The sequence below is a fragment of the Protomyctophum bolini genome, assembly GCF_963924005.1.
Source record: "Protomyctophum bolini genome assembly, chromosome: 7".
In the NCBI taxonomy this organism is placed as follows: Eukaryota; Metazoa; Chordata; class Actinopteri; order Myctophiformes; family Myctophidae; genus Protomyctophum; species Protomyctophum bolini.
The window spans coordinates 6,010,315-6,025,252 of NC_137868.1; the positions used below are offsets into that span (position 1 = coordinate 6,010,315).

At 44.5% G+C, this 14,938-nt stretch overlaps 1 protein-coding gene across 1 annotated transcript in view; it reads left to right on the plus strand.

Moving 5' to 3' along the window:
* Positions 1–14,938, plus strand: part of tars2 (threonyl-tRNA synthetase 2, mitochondrial) — a 46,996-nt gene that overhangs the window by 18,018 nt on the left and 14,040 nt on the right. The window contains exons 13-14 of the mRNA XM_080768429.1: positions 1,380–1,517; positions 3,746–3,823. Of these exons, the coding sequence (XP_080624555.1) occupies positions 1,380–1,517; positions 3,746–3,823 (216 nt within the window). The remainder of the gene's footprint in view (positions 1–1,379; positions 1,518–3,745; positions 3,824–14,938) is intronic.

The following is a 14,938-nucleotide window of genomic DNA, read 5'->3' on the forward strand; positions in this document are numbered from 1 at the left end:
TACGCATGTGAAAATTTGTCAAAAATAGGTGTGCAGACCAGACTCAATTTTGTGATCTCTCTAATGAGTTTTAAAAGGATTGGACAGCACACTTAGCAGTAATTGCTCCTGCTTTGATGTTGTAAATAGGCCATACTGGCCAATTTACAAAAGTTTTATATTTGGTCATTCTGTAGTCTCGCGTAGCCAGACTATTCTAACTATTCTACACCACCCAAAACTACACCTCCTGAATACTATATAGAGTCTGGAACTACACCTCCTGAATGCTATATAGAGTCTGGAACTACACTAAACTACAGTAAGGAAGCTGCCATTTCCGTTCAGGGAAATATATTTTAAAATAGAGCACCGAAGTCCTGACGTAACTCGCTCATCCCGTCGATTCCCCTGGTTCGCGGAAGTCATTTCTCTATGGAGAATAACATGGGGTGATCTTAATATCGTCTACTATAAGCGTTGTGGTCCAAAAATAAACAAGCTGTCTCGGCGTTATTGTCAGGGAGGTTTGTCTCTGTATCGTTTGCAACAGTCAGTCACTCATATATGATACAGTCTGCTTCTAGCGAAAATCTAACTAATTCAGCAGCAGTAACATTAGCGTTTTCTCTCAGTCAGTTGATTCTTCATATCCATATGAGTGAAGCGGCCGGGGTGACATGTTTATTTTTCAAACACAGTTCTTATATGAAGCAATCTAAAAATCCTCCTATGGCGATTTCAATGCAACTAAACAAATACATGAACTTGGGGACTGACGCCCTCTACTGAAAGTGACGTCAGACTTCGGTGCTCTATATCTTTACATTTTATTGTTTTATTTCCTTTTCTGCTTATAGCAACAAGCTTTATATCTCTGCTGTGTTCATTCATTCATTCATTCATTAAAACAAAGCAATACAGCCTCATCAAAGTTGGTGTTGTAACTTTATAATATTGTCAATTACTTCCATGAGAGGGGGATGAGGTGGTGGAGTTAGTTGCTTTAGCAGACATTTTGAGGGTCCAATGGAGTTAAGAGGTTTTGTCCAAAGCACTTTTTACTACTTTCCATTGGTTCAATATTTTCAAAACGACACACAGCCGTAAAGGGTGTTCAATAGCACTGATTTATGCCACAAACCTCAAAAATTGAGGTTTCCTCCCGACAGCAACGTTATGCTTAGATGATTTGTATTTATATTAGAATAAATTTGCGCGACTGTAAAGACGAAACAGAAGTGGGAGTTGCACCACTCGGTCTCAATGTGGTTTTATGTTGGTTAAATAAATAAAAAGGAATAGAAAATGTATCACCAATTTTGTGTGTGTGTGTGTGTGTGTGTGTCTGTGTGTCTGTGCTCGTACGTATGTGCGCCGTTTGTGCGTGCACACTGAAGCTAGCAGAGGAGATGTCTGGCTGTCTGGACTTTGTGCGGACTGTGTACCAGACCTTTGGGTTCTCCTTCCACTGCCTGCTGTCCACCCGCCCGTCACCCTGCCTGGGAGAGGAGGAGCTGTGGAACACCGCCGAGCAGGTAACTATGCACCACCTACACCCAGTGGTTCCCAAACCTTTTCATGCCAAGGACCCCCAAATTGACACTAATTAGCCCACGGATCTAACATGGAAGTGGATGGGAGGCGAGTTTTATCATAGATAACTGTCCGCTGCAGTTCATTGGAGCCAGAGTAATCTAGTAAGAGAGTGGCGACACTAGCGTTGACTCCCATTGTAATAATAGAATGTGGAAGTGCTCATTCTATCTCAATGGGATAGTTCCAATGTTTGGAACTATAGCCCATAGGCACCCGCTTTGTCTCAATGGGATAGTTCCAGCCATAGGAGCAATGTTTGGAACTATAGCCCATAGGCACCCGCTTTGTCTCAATGGGATAGTTCCAGCCATAGGAGCAATGTTTGGAACTATAGCCCATAGGCACCCGCTTTGTCTCAATGGGATAGTTCCAGCCATAGGAGCAATGTTTGGAACTATAGCCCATAAGGCACCCGCTTTGTCTCAATGGGATAGTTCCAGCCATAGGAGCAATGTTTGGAACTATAGCCCATAAGGCACCCGCTTTGTCTCAATGGGATAGTTCCAGCCATAGGAGCAATGTTTGGAACTATAGCCCATAGGCACCCGCTTTGTCTCAATGGGATAGTTCCAGCCATAGGAGCAATGTTTGGAACTATAGCCCATAAGGCACCCGCTTTGTCTCAATGGGATAGTTCCAGCCATAGGAGCAATGTTTGGAACTATAGCCCATAAGGCACCCGCTTTGTCTCAATGGGATAGTTCCAGCCATAGGAGCAATGTTTGGAACTATAGCCCATAGGCACCCGCTTTGTCTCAATGGGATAGTTCCAGCCATAGGAGCAATGTTTGGAACTATAGCCCATAGGCACCCGCTTTGTCTCAATGGGATAGTTCCAGCCATAGGAGCAATGTTTGGAACTATAGCCCACATAGGCACCCGCTTTGTCTCAATGGGATAGTTCCAGCCATAGGAGCAATGTTTGGAACTATAGCCCATAAGGCACCCGCTTTGCGGCGAGATCAAAGCGTGTCCCTACTCTACACTCTGAGCGATGTGTCTCCATCGTAGGCGGAAGTCGAGCAGATGTGCCAGAAGGCATGCTGCGTCGCTGCCACTCAAGTGACTGGCCAATCACAGTGTATCTTTTCCGTAACTTATCAATTATTCAATCCAAGGGAGCTTTATTGGCACGAGAAAAAAACAATGATTGAACAGTGAATCATTAGGTTAGCCAAGAGCGCCATCTAGAAGCAGAAAGTGGTGAATGTGGTCCATGGCAGTGACTGAGGGCCTTTTTTAGGTCGTAGAGGTTTTAGGAAACGGAGCGCCAGTGTGGGGGAAGGGGGGGGGGGGCTCCTCCTTCTCCTCTCACACCCTTTGACAAATCACAGGTTGGGACGCGGCCTAACAAAACCTTCCACCCGTGAGCTTTGTTTTTGCTTCAATCCCTGTGTGTGCACGCATGCACACACACACACACACACACACACACTTTTACACAGTGCATTAATTAATGCTCCTGGTCATGACATGAAGCACAATAGCAAAATGTGTTGCGCAATATTATAGTCATGAAGCGTTAAAGGAACACACACACTCGCACATGATTGAATACACATATAGGTATTTTAAAGTGCCCTCAGGCCAGCTGGGATTGATTGAATTGGGGTCAGTGTGAAGGTGGTGGTGTCAGAATGAATGATTCATTCTTCTCTCTCTCTCTCTCTCTCTCTCTCTCTCTGTCTCTCTCTCTCTCTCTTTGTCTGTCTGTCTCTGTCTTTGTATGTCTGTCTCTATCTTTCTCTGTCTGTCTGTCTCTCTCTCTCTGTTTCTCTCTGTCTGTCTGTCTGACTGACTATCTCTATCTCTCTCTATGTCTCTCTCTCTCTCTCTCTCTCTCTCTCTCTCTCTCTCTGTCTGTCTCTGTGTATTGGATGTATTAGTATTTGTATGTAAAGGATTGTTTTAGTATAGGTATGTTGTAAAGGATTGTTTTAGGTATAGAACTTTAGAAAGGCCTAACCAGGGACTGGGGTTGCAAATTATCCTTGGCTACAAACCCATATACATTGCAAAGGTTTCATGTTTTTACTTGATACATTGTTTTTTGTATTGTCCCTGTTGAATAAACGTATAAATAATAAAAATGTCTCTCCCTCTCTCTCTCTCTCTCTCTCTCTCTCTCTGTCTCTATGTCTCTCTCTCTCTCTCTCCCCCTGAGCAGCAGTTACAGAGCAGTCTGGAGGCGTTCGGTGAACACTGGGAGGTGAATCCAGGAGACGGAGCCTTCTACGGGCCAAAGGTCAGTAGGGGGGGCGGAGCTTAGGCCTCAAAAGCGGCACCCTGAGGTTGTGACGTTGACAGTTGATTGGTTTAGGGGAAAATGAACTCTTGGCCTCTCGCAGACGGGCGCTGTGATCATCGGCACACATTAGAGCAGCCGTGGCATCAAAGTTAAGAGAGAAATATAAATCTTTAACCCAAACACAGCTGGTCATTGGCCAACGTTATATAACAGTGGCCCAACCCTTTTTACTATCGAGGTCCATGATTTATTTCAGCCACGGACGGACCACCATCTGACCAGATTTAGCCTCTCAGACCCCCAAGACTTTTGAATATTTAGTTGTCGTTGGATAAATATTTTGCCCACAATTCCATGCTGTGTTGATGTGAGACCATAGGAGAGATAACGGGCAAACATTGATCAAAATAACAACTCTTCTACATTCTCTAATTGTGTAGACTTATGAACGCTTCCAGTGTGCCGGAATGTTTAAAAAATAAAGTCACTAGAGTGCCCAGCTATAGAGGCAGGCTTTACTCCATTAAAACCCATTTTGGGGCGGGAACCCCTTTTGGCGTTAGCATTATGCTATGCTTTAGCTATTGAAAAATAGCAGATCTACGAGCTTGTAGGTCTGCTATTTTTGAAGAATCGTGAAAAGTGACATGAAAGTGTTTGAGAACGACTGACATAGAAAAACATAGCTTTTTCAAGAAAACAGTATCCAGCACTATGTTGCTGTCACATCTGAGTTCTCTCTAAAAGCGTTTATTTTCCAAAACGAGATGCTTTTGGTTAAGTCAGAAATGAGGACAGAGAACATCACGTTGTTCTGATCAGAACCATGGAGAGAGAGACGTAGATTTAAAGAGAATAGACAGTTTTGTTGGGCCGTAAACAAGGTGGTGAACGGCTGCAGCGCACGCCGAGTGAAACATGGCACTGAGAGCTGAGCGCTCAGCGCTGCACAACGCATTCAGAGGTTAAGCCATTCTGGGCAGGAACCCCTTTTGGTGTTTTAAACATGTTATAATCTAGCTATTGAAAAATAGCAGATCTACAAGCTCATAGTCTTTAAAGCTTTCAATATATTCTTTCAGAGACAACGTTTTTAACTCAAATATTTGCTTCTGGAAGGTCCCTGCCTGGAACAACATATTTTCCGATGGGGGTCGGCGGCCAATTACATATATATTTTTAGGGGTCCTTGACATGAAACTGTTTGAGAACCACTGCTATAGAAACATGAGGTTTTTCAGAAAACTAAAAAGTAAAGATTTTTTTTTTTTTTTAATTTCGACATCAGGCCTAAATGGGTTAAAATAGGGTGCATTTTGCATCCCAAAACGCAGTTTATAGTTGAGGGATGCAATAAATCAACGACCTCTGCATCCACGGGATGCACTACTGTACTACTGTACTGTTGTTTTTATTCTAGTTTATTTTGATAGTTATAATAATCATTTCTTCTTCTGTTTTCTACATTAATATAACCACATTATAACCATATAAATGAAATGGGAGTTAAATGCTGCAATTAAATAAATAAAAAGTCCTGAGCCCTCTACGGGTGTAATTAAGACGTGAGGAGTCGTCTTGAGCTCTTAAGCTGATACCAACTCTCAAGGACCACTGGTGGTCCCCGGACCACTGGGTTGTACTGGGGACCACCTGGAACCCCCTCAAGGACCACTGATGGTCCCCAGACCACTGGGTTGTACTGGGGACCACCTGGAACCCCCTCAAGGACCACTGGGTTGTACTGGGCACTTCTGTCTGAAGCAGGGCATTCCTAAAATAGAGAAATAGTTCGGAACAAACCTCCCCTGGGGGATTTAAAAAAAAATGACGTTTCTGTTTGGCTTTCAGGGCTTTGAAATGACACATAGGACAGATATGATAAATATAAATATACAAAGACTTGACTGACATACCGTATTTCATAATTGCATACTTAGAAAATCGTCGAAATAGCTGAGCTTGTAGACGGGTATTTCCACTATTTTAAGTAATACTGTATGTGAACATTTTTCAACATGAACATGATTAATATGCACTTGGATATCAGTGGCAACCAGCTCAGTGGCCTTGTGGTTAGAGTGTCCGCCCTGAGACTGGGAGGTCGGGGGTTCGATCCCCGGCCGGGTCATACCAAAGACCAAAGACCCAGTGCCTCCCTGCTTGACACTCAGCATCAAGGGTTGGATTGGGGGTTAAGTCCCTGCGACATACTAACGTCATGTCCAGGGGGTGTACTTGTACATCAAGCTGCCTCACGCTACAGAAACAGGAGATAGGCTCCTGCCCTAATGGGCCTCATGGCTACAGAAACAGGAGATAGGCTCCTGCCCTATGGGCCTCATGGCTACAGAAACAGGAGATAGGCTCCTGCCCTATGGGCCCCATGGCTACAGAAACAGAAGATAGGCTCCTGCCCTATGGGCCTCATGGCTACAGAAACAGGAGATAGGCTCCTGCCCTATGGGCCTCATGGCTACAGAAACAGGAGATAGGCTCCTGCCCTAATGGGCCTCATGGCTACAGAAACAGGAGATAGGCTCCTGCCCTATGGTCCTCATGGCTACAGAAACAGGAGATAGGCTCCTGCCCTATGGGCCCCATGGCTACAGAAACAGAAGATAGGCTCCTGCCCTATGGGCCTCATGGCTACAGAAACAGGAGATAGGCTCCTGCCCTATGGGCCTCATGGCTACAGAAACAGGAGATAGGCTCCTGCCCTAATGGGCCTCATGGCTACAGAAACAGGAGATAGGCTCCTGCCCTATGGGCCTCATGGCTACAGAAACAGGAGATAGGCTCCTGCCCTATGGGCCTCATGGCTATACAGAAACAGGAGATAGGCTCCTGCCCTATGGGCCTCATGGCTATACAGAAACAGGAGATAGGCTCCTGCCCTATGGGCCTCATGGCTACAGAAACAGGAGATAGGCTCCTGCCCTATGGGCCTCATGGCTCGGCAAGGCTACTTTACTGGATATCATGTCCATAGGGCGTTCACACAGCGTGATGCTCTCACTGAACACATCAACCGTCAAGGTGCTCACTGCTCGCATCATCGACCTGTCATCACACGCAGCTCCGCTGAAACATGGACTTCTCGTGGCGGTGGTAATGATTCAACGTCTGGTTGTAAATTAGGTGGTCGTCACACCCTGCACAATCAGGAGGATCAAATGACAAAGTGCTTCCTTTAACCCATTTAGGCCTGACGTCGAAATTAAAAAAATGTCTTCTAAATCAATCATGACATTTTTCTAAAATACCTATGTCTCTACCTATGTTTCCAAATTTGCGCCACGATTTTTCAAAAATAGCAGACCTATACAAGCTCATATGAGCTTGTATAGGTCTGCTATTTTTCAATAGCTAAAGCATAGCATAATGCTAACACCAAAAGGGGTTCCCGCCCCCAAAATGGGTTGTTAAAATCTCCAGCTTGAGCAGCCACCACCGGGGCGGAATTGCGCTGCAACCAAAACGACCGGGCGTTCGTCCGGAGCACGATAGTCAGCTCTGCGAAGAGGAGCGCACCGTCCGGCTGTGTGTTTACCACGGTAAATACATGGTGCTCTGTGTGGCACGGTGGTAACCCCAGTGGTTATAGAGGAGCGCACCGGCTGTGTGTTTACCACAGTAAATACACAGCGCTCGGTGTGGCACAGTGGTAACCCCCGTGGTTATAGTCTAGCTATAGTCTAAATGTTTATTTTGATGGGTCGTAAAATGTATGGCTTATTTTACACTTGCTTGCATGCTGGAATTAGTTGAGCTTGTAGATCTGCTATTTCCAGAGCACAACACCCGAGCGCAAACAAATAAAAACTGGATATCTTCTCCACTAGTCCCTCCCTAAGATTTTAGTCTAGTTTGTGTTGACAATAGTTTTAGTTATCATAGCTTAGTTTTTTTATTTTGTTTTTGTCAGTGAAAAAGTGTAGAAGACTTTTCGTCATGGTTTTAGTAGACAACATTATAACGGTGGTCTCAGACAGAGGATCTGGAGGAAGCGCTGAGCAGAATGAGAATGAGAGATGTTCTGTCACAAGGCAGACGGCTGGAGGGCAGGGGAGAGCGGAGCGGCGTCTGAAATATCACAGCGATATGCTCGGAGACAGGAAATTCTATTATGTTGATAGTATTCAGAGAAAAAGCCACAGAAAAGCAAAGCACCAGATGGCATGACCAGGAACCCATGCAGTAACGGACTGGAGCAGAGCAAATCTGTTTTTCAGCTGAGAGAGAGATGAAGCAGGGACCCCCTCAGCTGAGAGAGAGATGAAGCAGGGACCCCCTCAGTCGACAGCTGAGAGAGAGATGAAGCAGGGACCCCCTCAGCTGAGAGAGAGATGAAGCAGGGACCCCCTCAGCTGAGAGAGAGAGATGAAGCAAGGACCCCCTCAGCTGAGAGAGAGATGAAGCAGGGACCCCCTCAGCTGAGAGAGAGAGGAAGCAGGGACCCCCTCACGACATGTTAGATTCATGTTAAATATGTGATTTCAGACATTTAATGACTTGAACCCTCACTAGTTTGTAAACTTGACCTTTGGCTCGGTACATTTGCATTTCTTCTGCTCCTCCCCCCCCCCCCCCCTCGCTGTGTGAATTCGCTGTGTCAATTGTGTAATAATTAGTGCAGCAATTGTGTAAGTAAACAAACCCCGTCAGAGAATCAGTAGGAACTGAAACTCGTTCTCAGTTCTCACTATCTGGCAATATTTTTGGGCGCTGGCGGCGTGTTCTCTCCTCCACGTCATCAGTGCCCATACCTGAGGCTGGGGTTGGCGAAAAGGGCCTTTCTGGGTCTAGTTTGCATGTTCTCCCCGTGTCCCCTTGGAAATTTGTCTTCCAACAACGACAGCAACAACACTTATACACACAATAATTTTTCCATGGCATAAAAGTGCAGGATAACACAGTGGCAAATACATTGAAAAACAACATTTCTAGCGAGACATGGTATCATTTAACCCATTCTGAACGGGAACCCGTTTTGGTGTTGTTAGCATCATGTTATGCTTTAGCTATTGAAAAATAGCAGATCTACAAGCTCATAGCGCGCCACCGAGTGGCGCGCTACGAGCTTGTAGGTCTGCTATTTTTGAAAAATCGAAGAACGACTGATATTTTTAGAGTCTGATCTCAGGTCAGAATGGGTTAATCAGACCAGTGTGTGTCCAGTGGAAACCTCGTATGAATCTGATCTCAGGTCAGAATGGGTTAATGGCATCTGAAGATGAAACATCACCTGATCTGATCTCAACAGAAAAAATGTTTGTGTGTTCTCTGGTAGGGAGAAAGTTTAACCACTTAAACCCCATATTATGGCTGAATATTATGAGTCCCTCAGGGCCCTGTACTATAGTGTATTTTCTGTTTTCCAATTTTACAGGGAAAGCGTTCGATGAAAACGGCGTTATCGACAAGCTCAACGATCCGCCGTTTTCTGCCACCGCCTTCCCCCACAGTGCGGAACGCTGGGGTAGTAAGTGGTTAACCCATTCTGACCTGAGATCAGATTCATACGAGGTTTCCACTGGACACACACTAGGTCTGATTAACCCATTCTCTGACCTGAGATCAGATTATAAAAAAATGTCAGTCGTTCTTCGATTTTTCAAAAAAATAGCAGACCTACAAGCTCATAGCACGCCACTCGGTGGCGCGCTATGAGCTTGTAGATCTGCTATTTTTCAATAGCTAAAGCATAACATGATGCCAACACCAAAATGGGTTCCCGGACAGAATGGGTTAAAGCTTTTAGCCGGAGTGCCAACCCCGTGTTCAACGTCGTGACATTAAAATGCCGCGGCGTCGACCGTGTCGAACCCGCGACGGCATCGAAATAGAACCTGAATCACCTGAAGTCCACGGTTGGAAAATAGTGCAGATATTTTCACCGTCTTGTGCCCTTCTCTTTAGTCCGTGACCAACGGGTCGGTCACGGACTGAGAGAGAGAGAAGGATGAGGCAAGTAAATTGACCCTACTGTATATGGGAGCCAACCCCAGGGCAAAGCCAGGAGGGGAAAGAAGCGTACCACCTAATGTAGACGTGCTGCGGCGCGACAGCTTGGCTGACAACACTGAAGAGCTCCCAGAACCTGATGTTGGATAGGACATTGTGGAGGGCAGCGATCCAGGAATCCTGAGTTGGTGTTGGCTTAGACCTCACTCTGCAGTAACTAGTTGGTGTTGGCTAGACCTCACTCTGCAGTAACTAGTTGGTGTTGGTTAGAAATCACTCTGCAGTAACTAGTTGGTGTTGGTTAGACCTCACTCTGCAGTAACTAGTTGGTGTTGGTTAGACCTCACTCTGCAGTAACTAGTTGGTGTTGGTTAGACCTCACTCTGCAGTAACTAGTTGGTGTTGGTTAGACCTCACTCTGCAGTAACTAGTTGGTGTTGGTTAGACCTCACTCTGCAGTAACTAGTTGGTGTTGGTTTGAAATCACTCTGCAGTAACTAGTTGGTGTTGGTTAGACCTCACTCTGCAGTAACTAGTTGGTGTTGGTTAGACCTCACTCTGCAGTAACTAGTTGGTGTTGGTTAGACCTCACTCTGCAGTAACTAGTTGGTGTTGGTTAGACCTCACTCTGCAGTAACTAGTTGGTGTTGGTTAGACCTCACTCTGCAGTAACTAGTTGGTGTTGGTTAGACCTCACTCTGCAGTAACTAGTTGGTGTTGGTTAGACCTCACTCTGCAGTAACTAGTTGGTGTTGGTTAGACCTCACTCTGCAGTAACTAGTTGGTGTTGGTTAGACCTCACTCTGCAGTAACTAGTTGGTGTTGGTTAGACCTCACTCTGCAGTAACTAGTTGGTGTTGGTTAGACCTCACTCTGCAGTAACTAGTTGGTGTTGGTTAGACCTCACTCTGCAGTAACTAGTTGGTGTTGGTTAGACCTCACTCTGCAGTAACTAGTTGGTGTTGGTTAGACCTCACTCTGCAGTAACTAGTTGGTGTTGGTTAGACCTCACTCTGCAGTAACTAGTTGGTGTTGGCTAGACCTCACTCTGCAGTAACTAGTTGGTGTTGGTTAGAAATCACTCTGCAGTAACTAGTTGGTGTTGGTTAGACCTCACTCTGCAGTAACTAGTTGGTGTTGGTTAGACCTCACTCTGCAGTAACTAGTTGGTGTTGGTTAGACCTCACTCTGCAGTAACTAGTTGGTGTTGGTTAGACCTCACTCTGCAGTAACTAGTTGGTGTTGGTTAGACCTCACTCTGCAGTAACTAGTTGGTGTTGGTTTGAAATCACTCTGCAGTAACTAGTTGGTGTTGGTTAGACCTCACTCTGCAGTAACTAGTTGGTGTTGGTTAGACCTCACTCTGCAGTAACTAGTTGGTGTTGGTTAGACCTCACTCTGCAGTAACTAGTTGGTGTTGGTTAGAAATCACTCTGCAGTAACTAGTTGGTGTTGGTTAGACCTCACTCTGCAGTAACTAGTTGGTGTTGGTTAGACCTCACTCTGCAGTAACTAGTTGGTGTTGGTTAGACCTCACTCTGCAGTAACTAGTTGGTGTTGGTTAGACCTCACTCTGCAGTAACTAGTTGGTGTTGGTTAGACCTCACTCTGCAGTAACTAGTTGGTGTTGGTTAGACCTCACTCTGCAGTAACTAGTTGGTGTTGGTTAGACCTCACTCTGCAGTAACTAGTTGGTGTTGGTTAGACCTCACTCTGCAGTAACTAGTTGGTGTTGGTTTGAAATCACTCTGCAGTAACTAGTTGGTGTTGGTTAGACCTCACTCTGCAGTAACTAGTTGGTGTTGGTTAGACCTCACTCTGCAGTAACTAGTTGGTGTTGGTTAGACCTCACTCTGCAGTAACTAGTTGGTGTTGGTTAGACCTCACTCTGCAGTAACTAGTTGGTGTTGGTTAGACCTCACTCTGCAGTAACTAGTTGGTGTTGGTTAGACCTCACTCTGCAGTAACTAGTTGGTGTTGGTTAGACCTCACTCTGCAGTAACTAGTTGGTGTTGGTTAGACCTCACTCTGCAGTAACTAGTTGGTGTTGGTTAGACCTCACTCTGCAGTAACTAGTTGGTGTTGGTTAGACCTCACTCTGCAGTAACTAGTTGGTGTTGGTTAGACCTCACTCTGCAGTAACTAGTTGGTGTTGGTTAGAAATCACTCTGCAGTAACTAGATGGTGAATTATTTTCTAGCTTGAGAGTGAGAATATCTTCAGTTTTGACATTGTAAGCTTTGGATGTATTATGTGGTTATGCTTGGAGATGATGGGGGCTCCTTTTCATTTTATGGAAATATATACACATACATATACTGTACATACACACAATCCAATGATGTTCTCTGAACCCACACTGGAGCGCTTGTAGGGACGAGTTGTCATCGATAGAGGATTTTTTTAGTTGGCCAAATCCCAGCTTTTTGAGAGCGTTTGACAGGGTCTCTGTGTGTGGGTCAGTGTTTGTGTGTGTGTGGGTCTCTGTGTGGGTCAGTGTTTGTGTGTGTGTGTGTGTGTGTGTGTGGGTGTGGGTCTCTGTGTGGGTCAGTGTTTGACAGGGTCTCTGTGTGGGTCAGTGTTTGTGTGTGTGTGTTTTTAATAATGAGCTGAACCACAGCGTGTGTTTAAAATGTGATGATGGTTCACAGCCCTGGCCAACACAGCTGTTTATAATTGGCTGGACGGACGCCGAGGCCCAAGCTGTCAGAAGGCCTCTTTAAGAGAGGCGTGAGGGAACGTCGTCAAGCAGGTTGGGGCTCTCTCGTTGTTCGTCGCTGTCAGGCCAGAAACCTCACATCTCCGTTACGTCTTTCAACGTTTTATGTGTAGTTCCGTAAAGTTAAAACGCCCTACTCTCTTCATACTACAGTGTCACATGAAATATGCGATGTATGAGTTGTAGTGTTTAAAGCCTCACTGTGATAACTTTTTCTTATAAGTCATCAGAAGCGTTAATATAGTAACCGTGAGGTTTTATGACCCCCCCCCCCCCCCAACACTGACGTTCTGTTCAAACGACTCAATCTGAGCCTCGATTCAGAGGAAATAACGCGGCCAGACAACATGCTTATAATGGAAGTGGACGGCGGGGAAACATTCCAGTGACGGACCACAGCGGAAGCGAGCGTTGGCTAGCGCCGGGGAAGCTACTATACGTTAGATATGGGGTTCTCAACCCGTGGGTCGCGACCCCTTGGGGGGGGGGGGGTCGCCAAATTATTTTGCGGGGTCCCCAAATTATTAAAAATAATAATAATAATTAGGTTGCGGAGGCGTATTACATATATTTTTTCTCTATGATAAGTAGGACCCCTTATTATGTCCTTGACATGAAATATTGAGCACCACTGATGCAGAAACATAAGGTTTTTCAGAAAACTGTCATGATTTTGAAAACATTTTTTCTATTTCAACGTCAGGCCTAAATGAGTTTAAAAAAAAAGGCTGTGTTCAAATAACTGCATTGGATGCATTGTAATACAGCCTATAATACTGGTTACTGTGTGTGTTTTTAGTTTTTTTTCCTGTTTCCTGGAACAGTCATATGATGTTTCCAGCCTGCAGTGACGACATGGGAAACCATATCCATCAGACACGGGTTACAACCAGAGGTGGAAAAATAGTACTCAGTGTATTACTGAAGTAAAAGTAATCAATACTGTAACTGCAATATACTGTAGAAAATACTCTTACAAGCACTGGAAGTCTGGAATTCAAAATGTATTTGAGTAAAGTACATTTTGAACGCCTGACTGAATAAGCTGCAGATCATTGATAGGCTCTTTGAATGTATTTTTCCCATAGCCTGCATCTGCTCAAGCTCAATAAAATAAAATAAAAAGTATTGGCTTCAAAATGTACTTAAAGTACCGAAAGTAGAAGGTACTGCTATTGTCTTTCGACAATAGCAGATCTGAACAGCTTTTGTAATCAAAATCTGCAAAGTAACTAGTAGTAACTAAAGTTTTCAAATGAATGTGCGTATGTAGTGCCTGCTGTAAGTACTGTACAGTACTCGAGTAAATGTACTTTACACCTACTGGTTAGTTACAACAACAAAGTGAAATGAGAGTGCAGTAATAATAATAATAATAATAATAGACACAGGGGAGGTCGTTATAGAAGAAGGTGAAACGTGTGATCTAATGTCATCTACGTGGATTAACAGTTATTCCAGTCATTAGGATTCCATAGAAGCCAGCATGCATGTGTTCCATCCCAGCGTGTTGCGCCGCAGCGTAAATAGACGACCTTACTGTACGACCTACTGTACGAGCTCTCGATGTGTTGCATCGCGACAGGAGGAGGGAATAGAGTTAGAACAATTTGACAAGCTGTTGGGGTGTAAATCAAGGCCGGGGCCGTAAAACCAGAGGATTAACCCATTCTGACCTGAGATCAGATTCATACGAGGTTTCCACTGGACACACACTGGTCTGATTAACCCATTCTGACCTGAGATCAGATTCTAAAAATGTCAGTCGTTCTTCGATTTCTTTCAAAAATAGCAGATCTACAAGCTCATAGCGCGCCACTCGGTGGCGCGCTACGAGCTTGTAGGTCTGCTATTTTTCAATAGCTAAAGCATAACATGATGCTAACACCAAAACGGGTTCCCGGTCAGAATGGGTTAAGTACTGCATTTATAGTTCTGAAAACAGACGTTTGGCCCGTGACAGGTTCTGGTTGTGGAGGAGGAGGAGGTCGGAAAAAATAGTTGGCTTTTTTTTTGGGGGGGGCCAATTCCGATTTAACCCATTAAGACCTGAGACCAATTCTGACAAAATGTCTTCTAAAAACCGTTTTCTGACTGCTCAGTGGTTCTCAATATTTTTTATGTCAAGGACTCACAAAATGTATTATGTTTTTTATCTGCCGACCCCCATCAAAATATTTTGTTCCAGGGACCCACAGAAGCAAAGATTTGAGTTTTCTTTGCTTTTTTAATGCATATACAAAGATTTGAGTTTTCTTTGCTTTTTTAATGCATATACAAAGATTTGAGTTTTTTTAGCTTTTTTAATGCATATACAAAGATTTGAGGTTTTTTTTGCTTTTTTAATGCATATACAAAGATTTGAGTTTTTTTTTGCTTTTTTAATGCATATACAAAGATTTGCTAAGAATCTTCATGATTTTCCA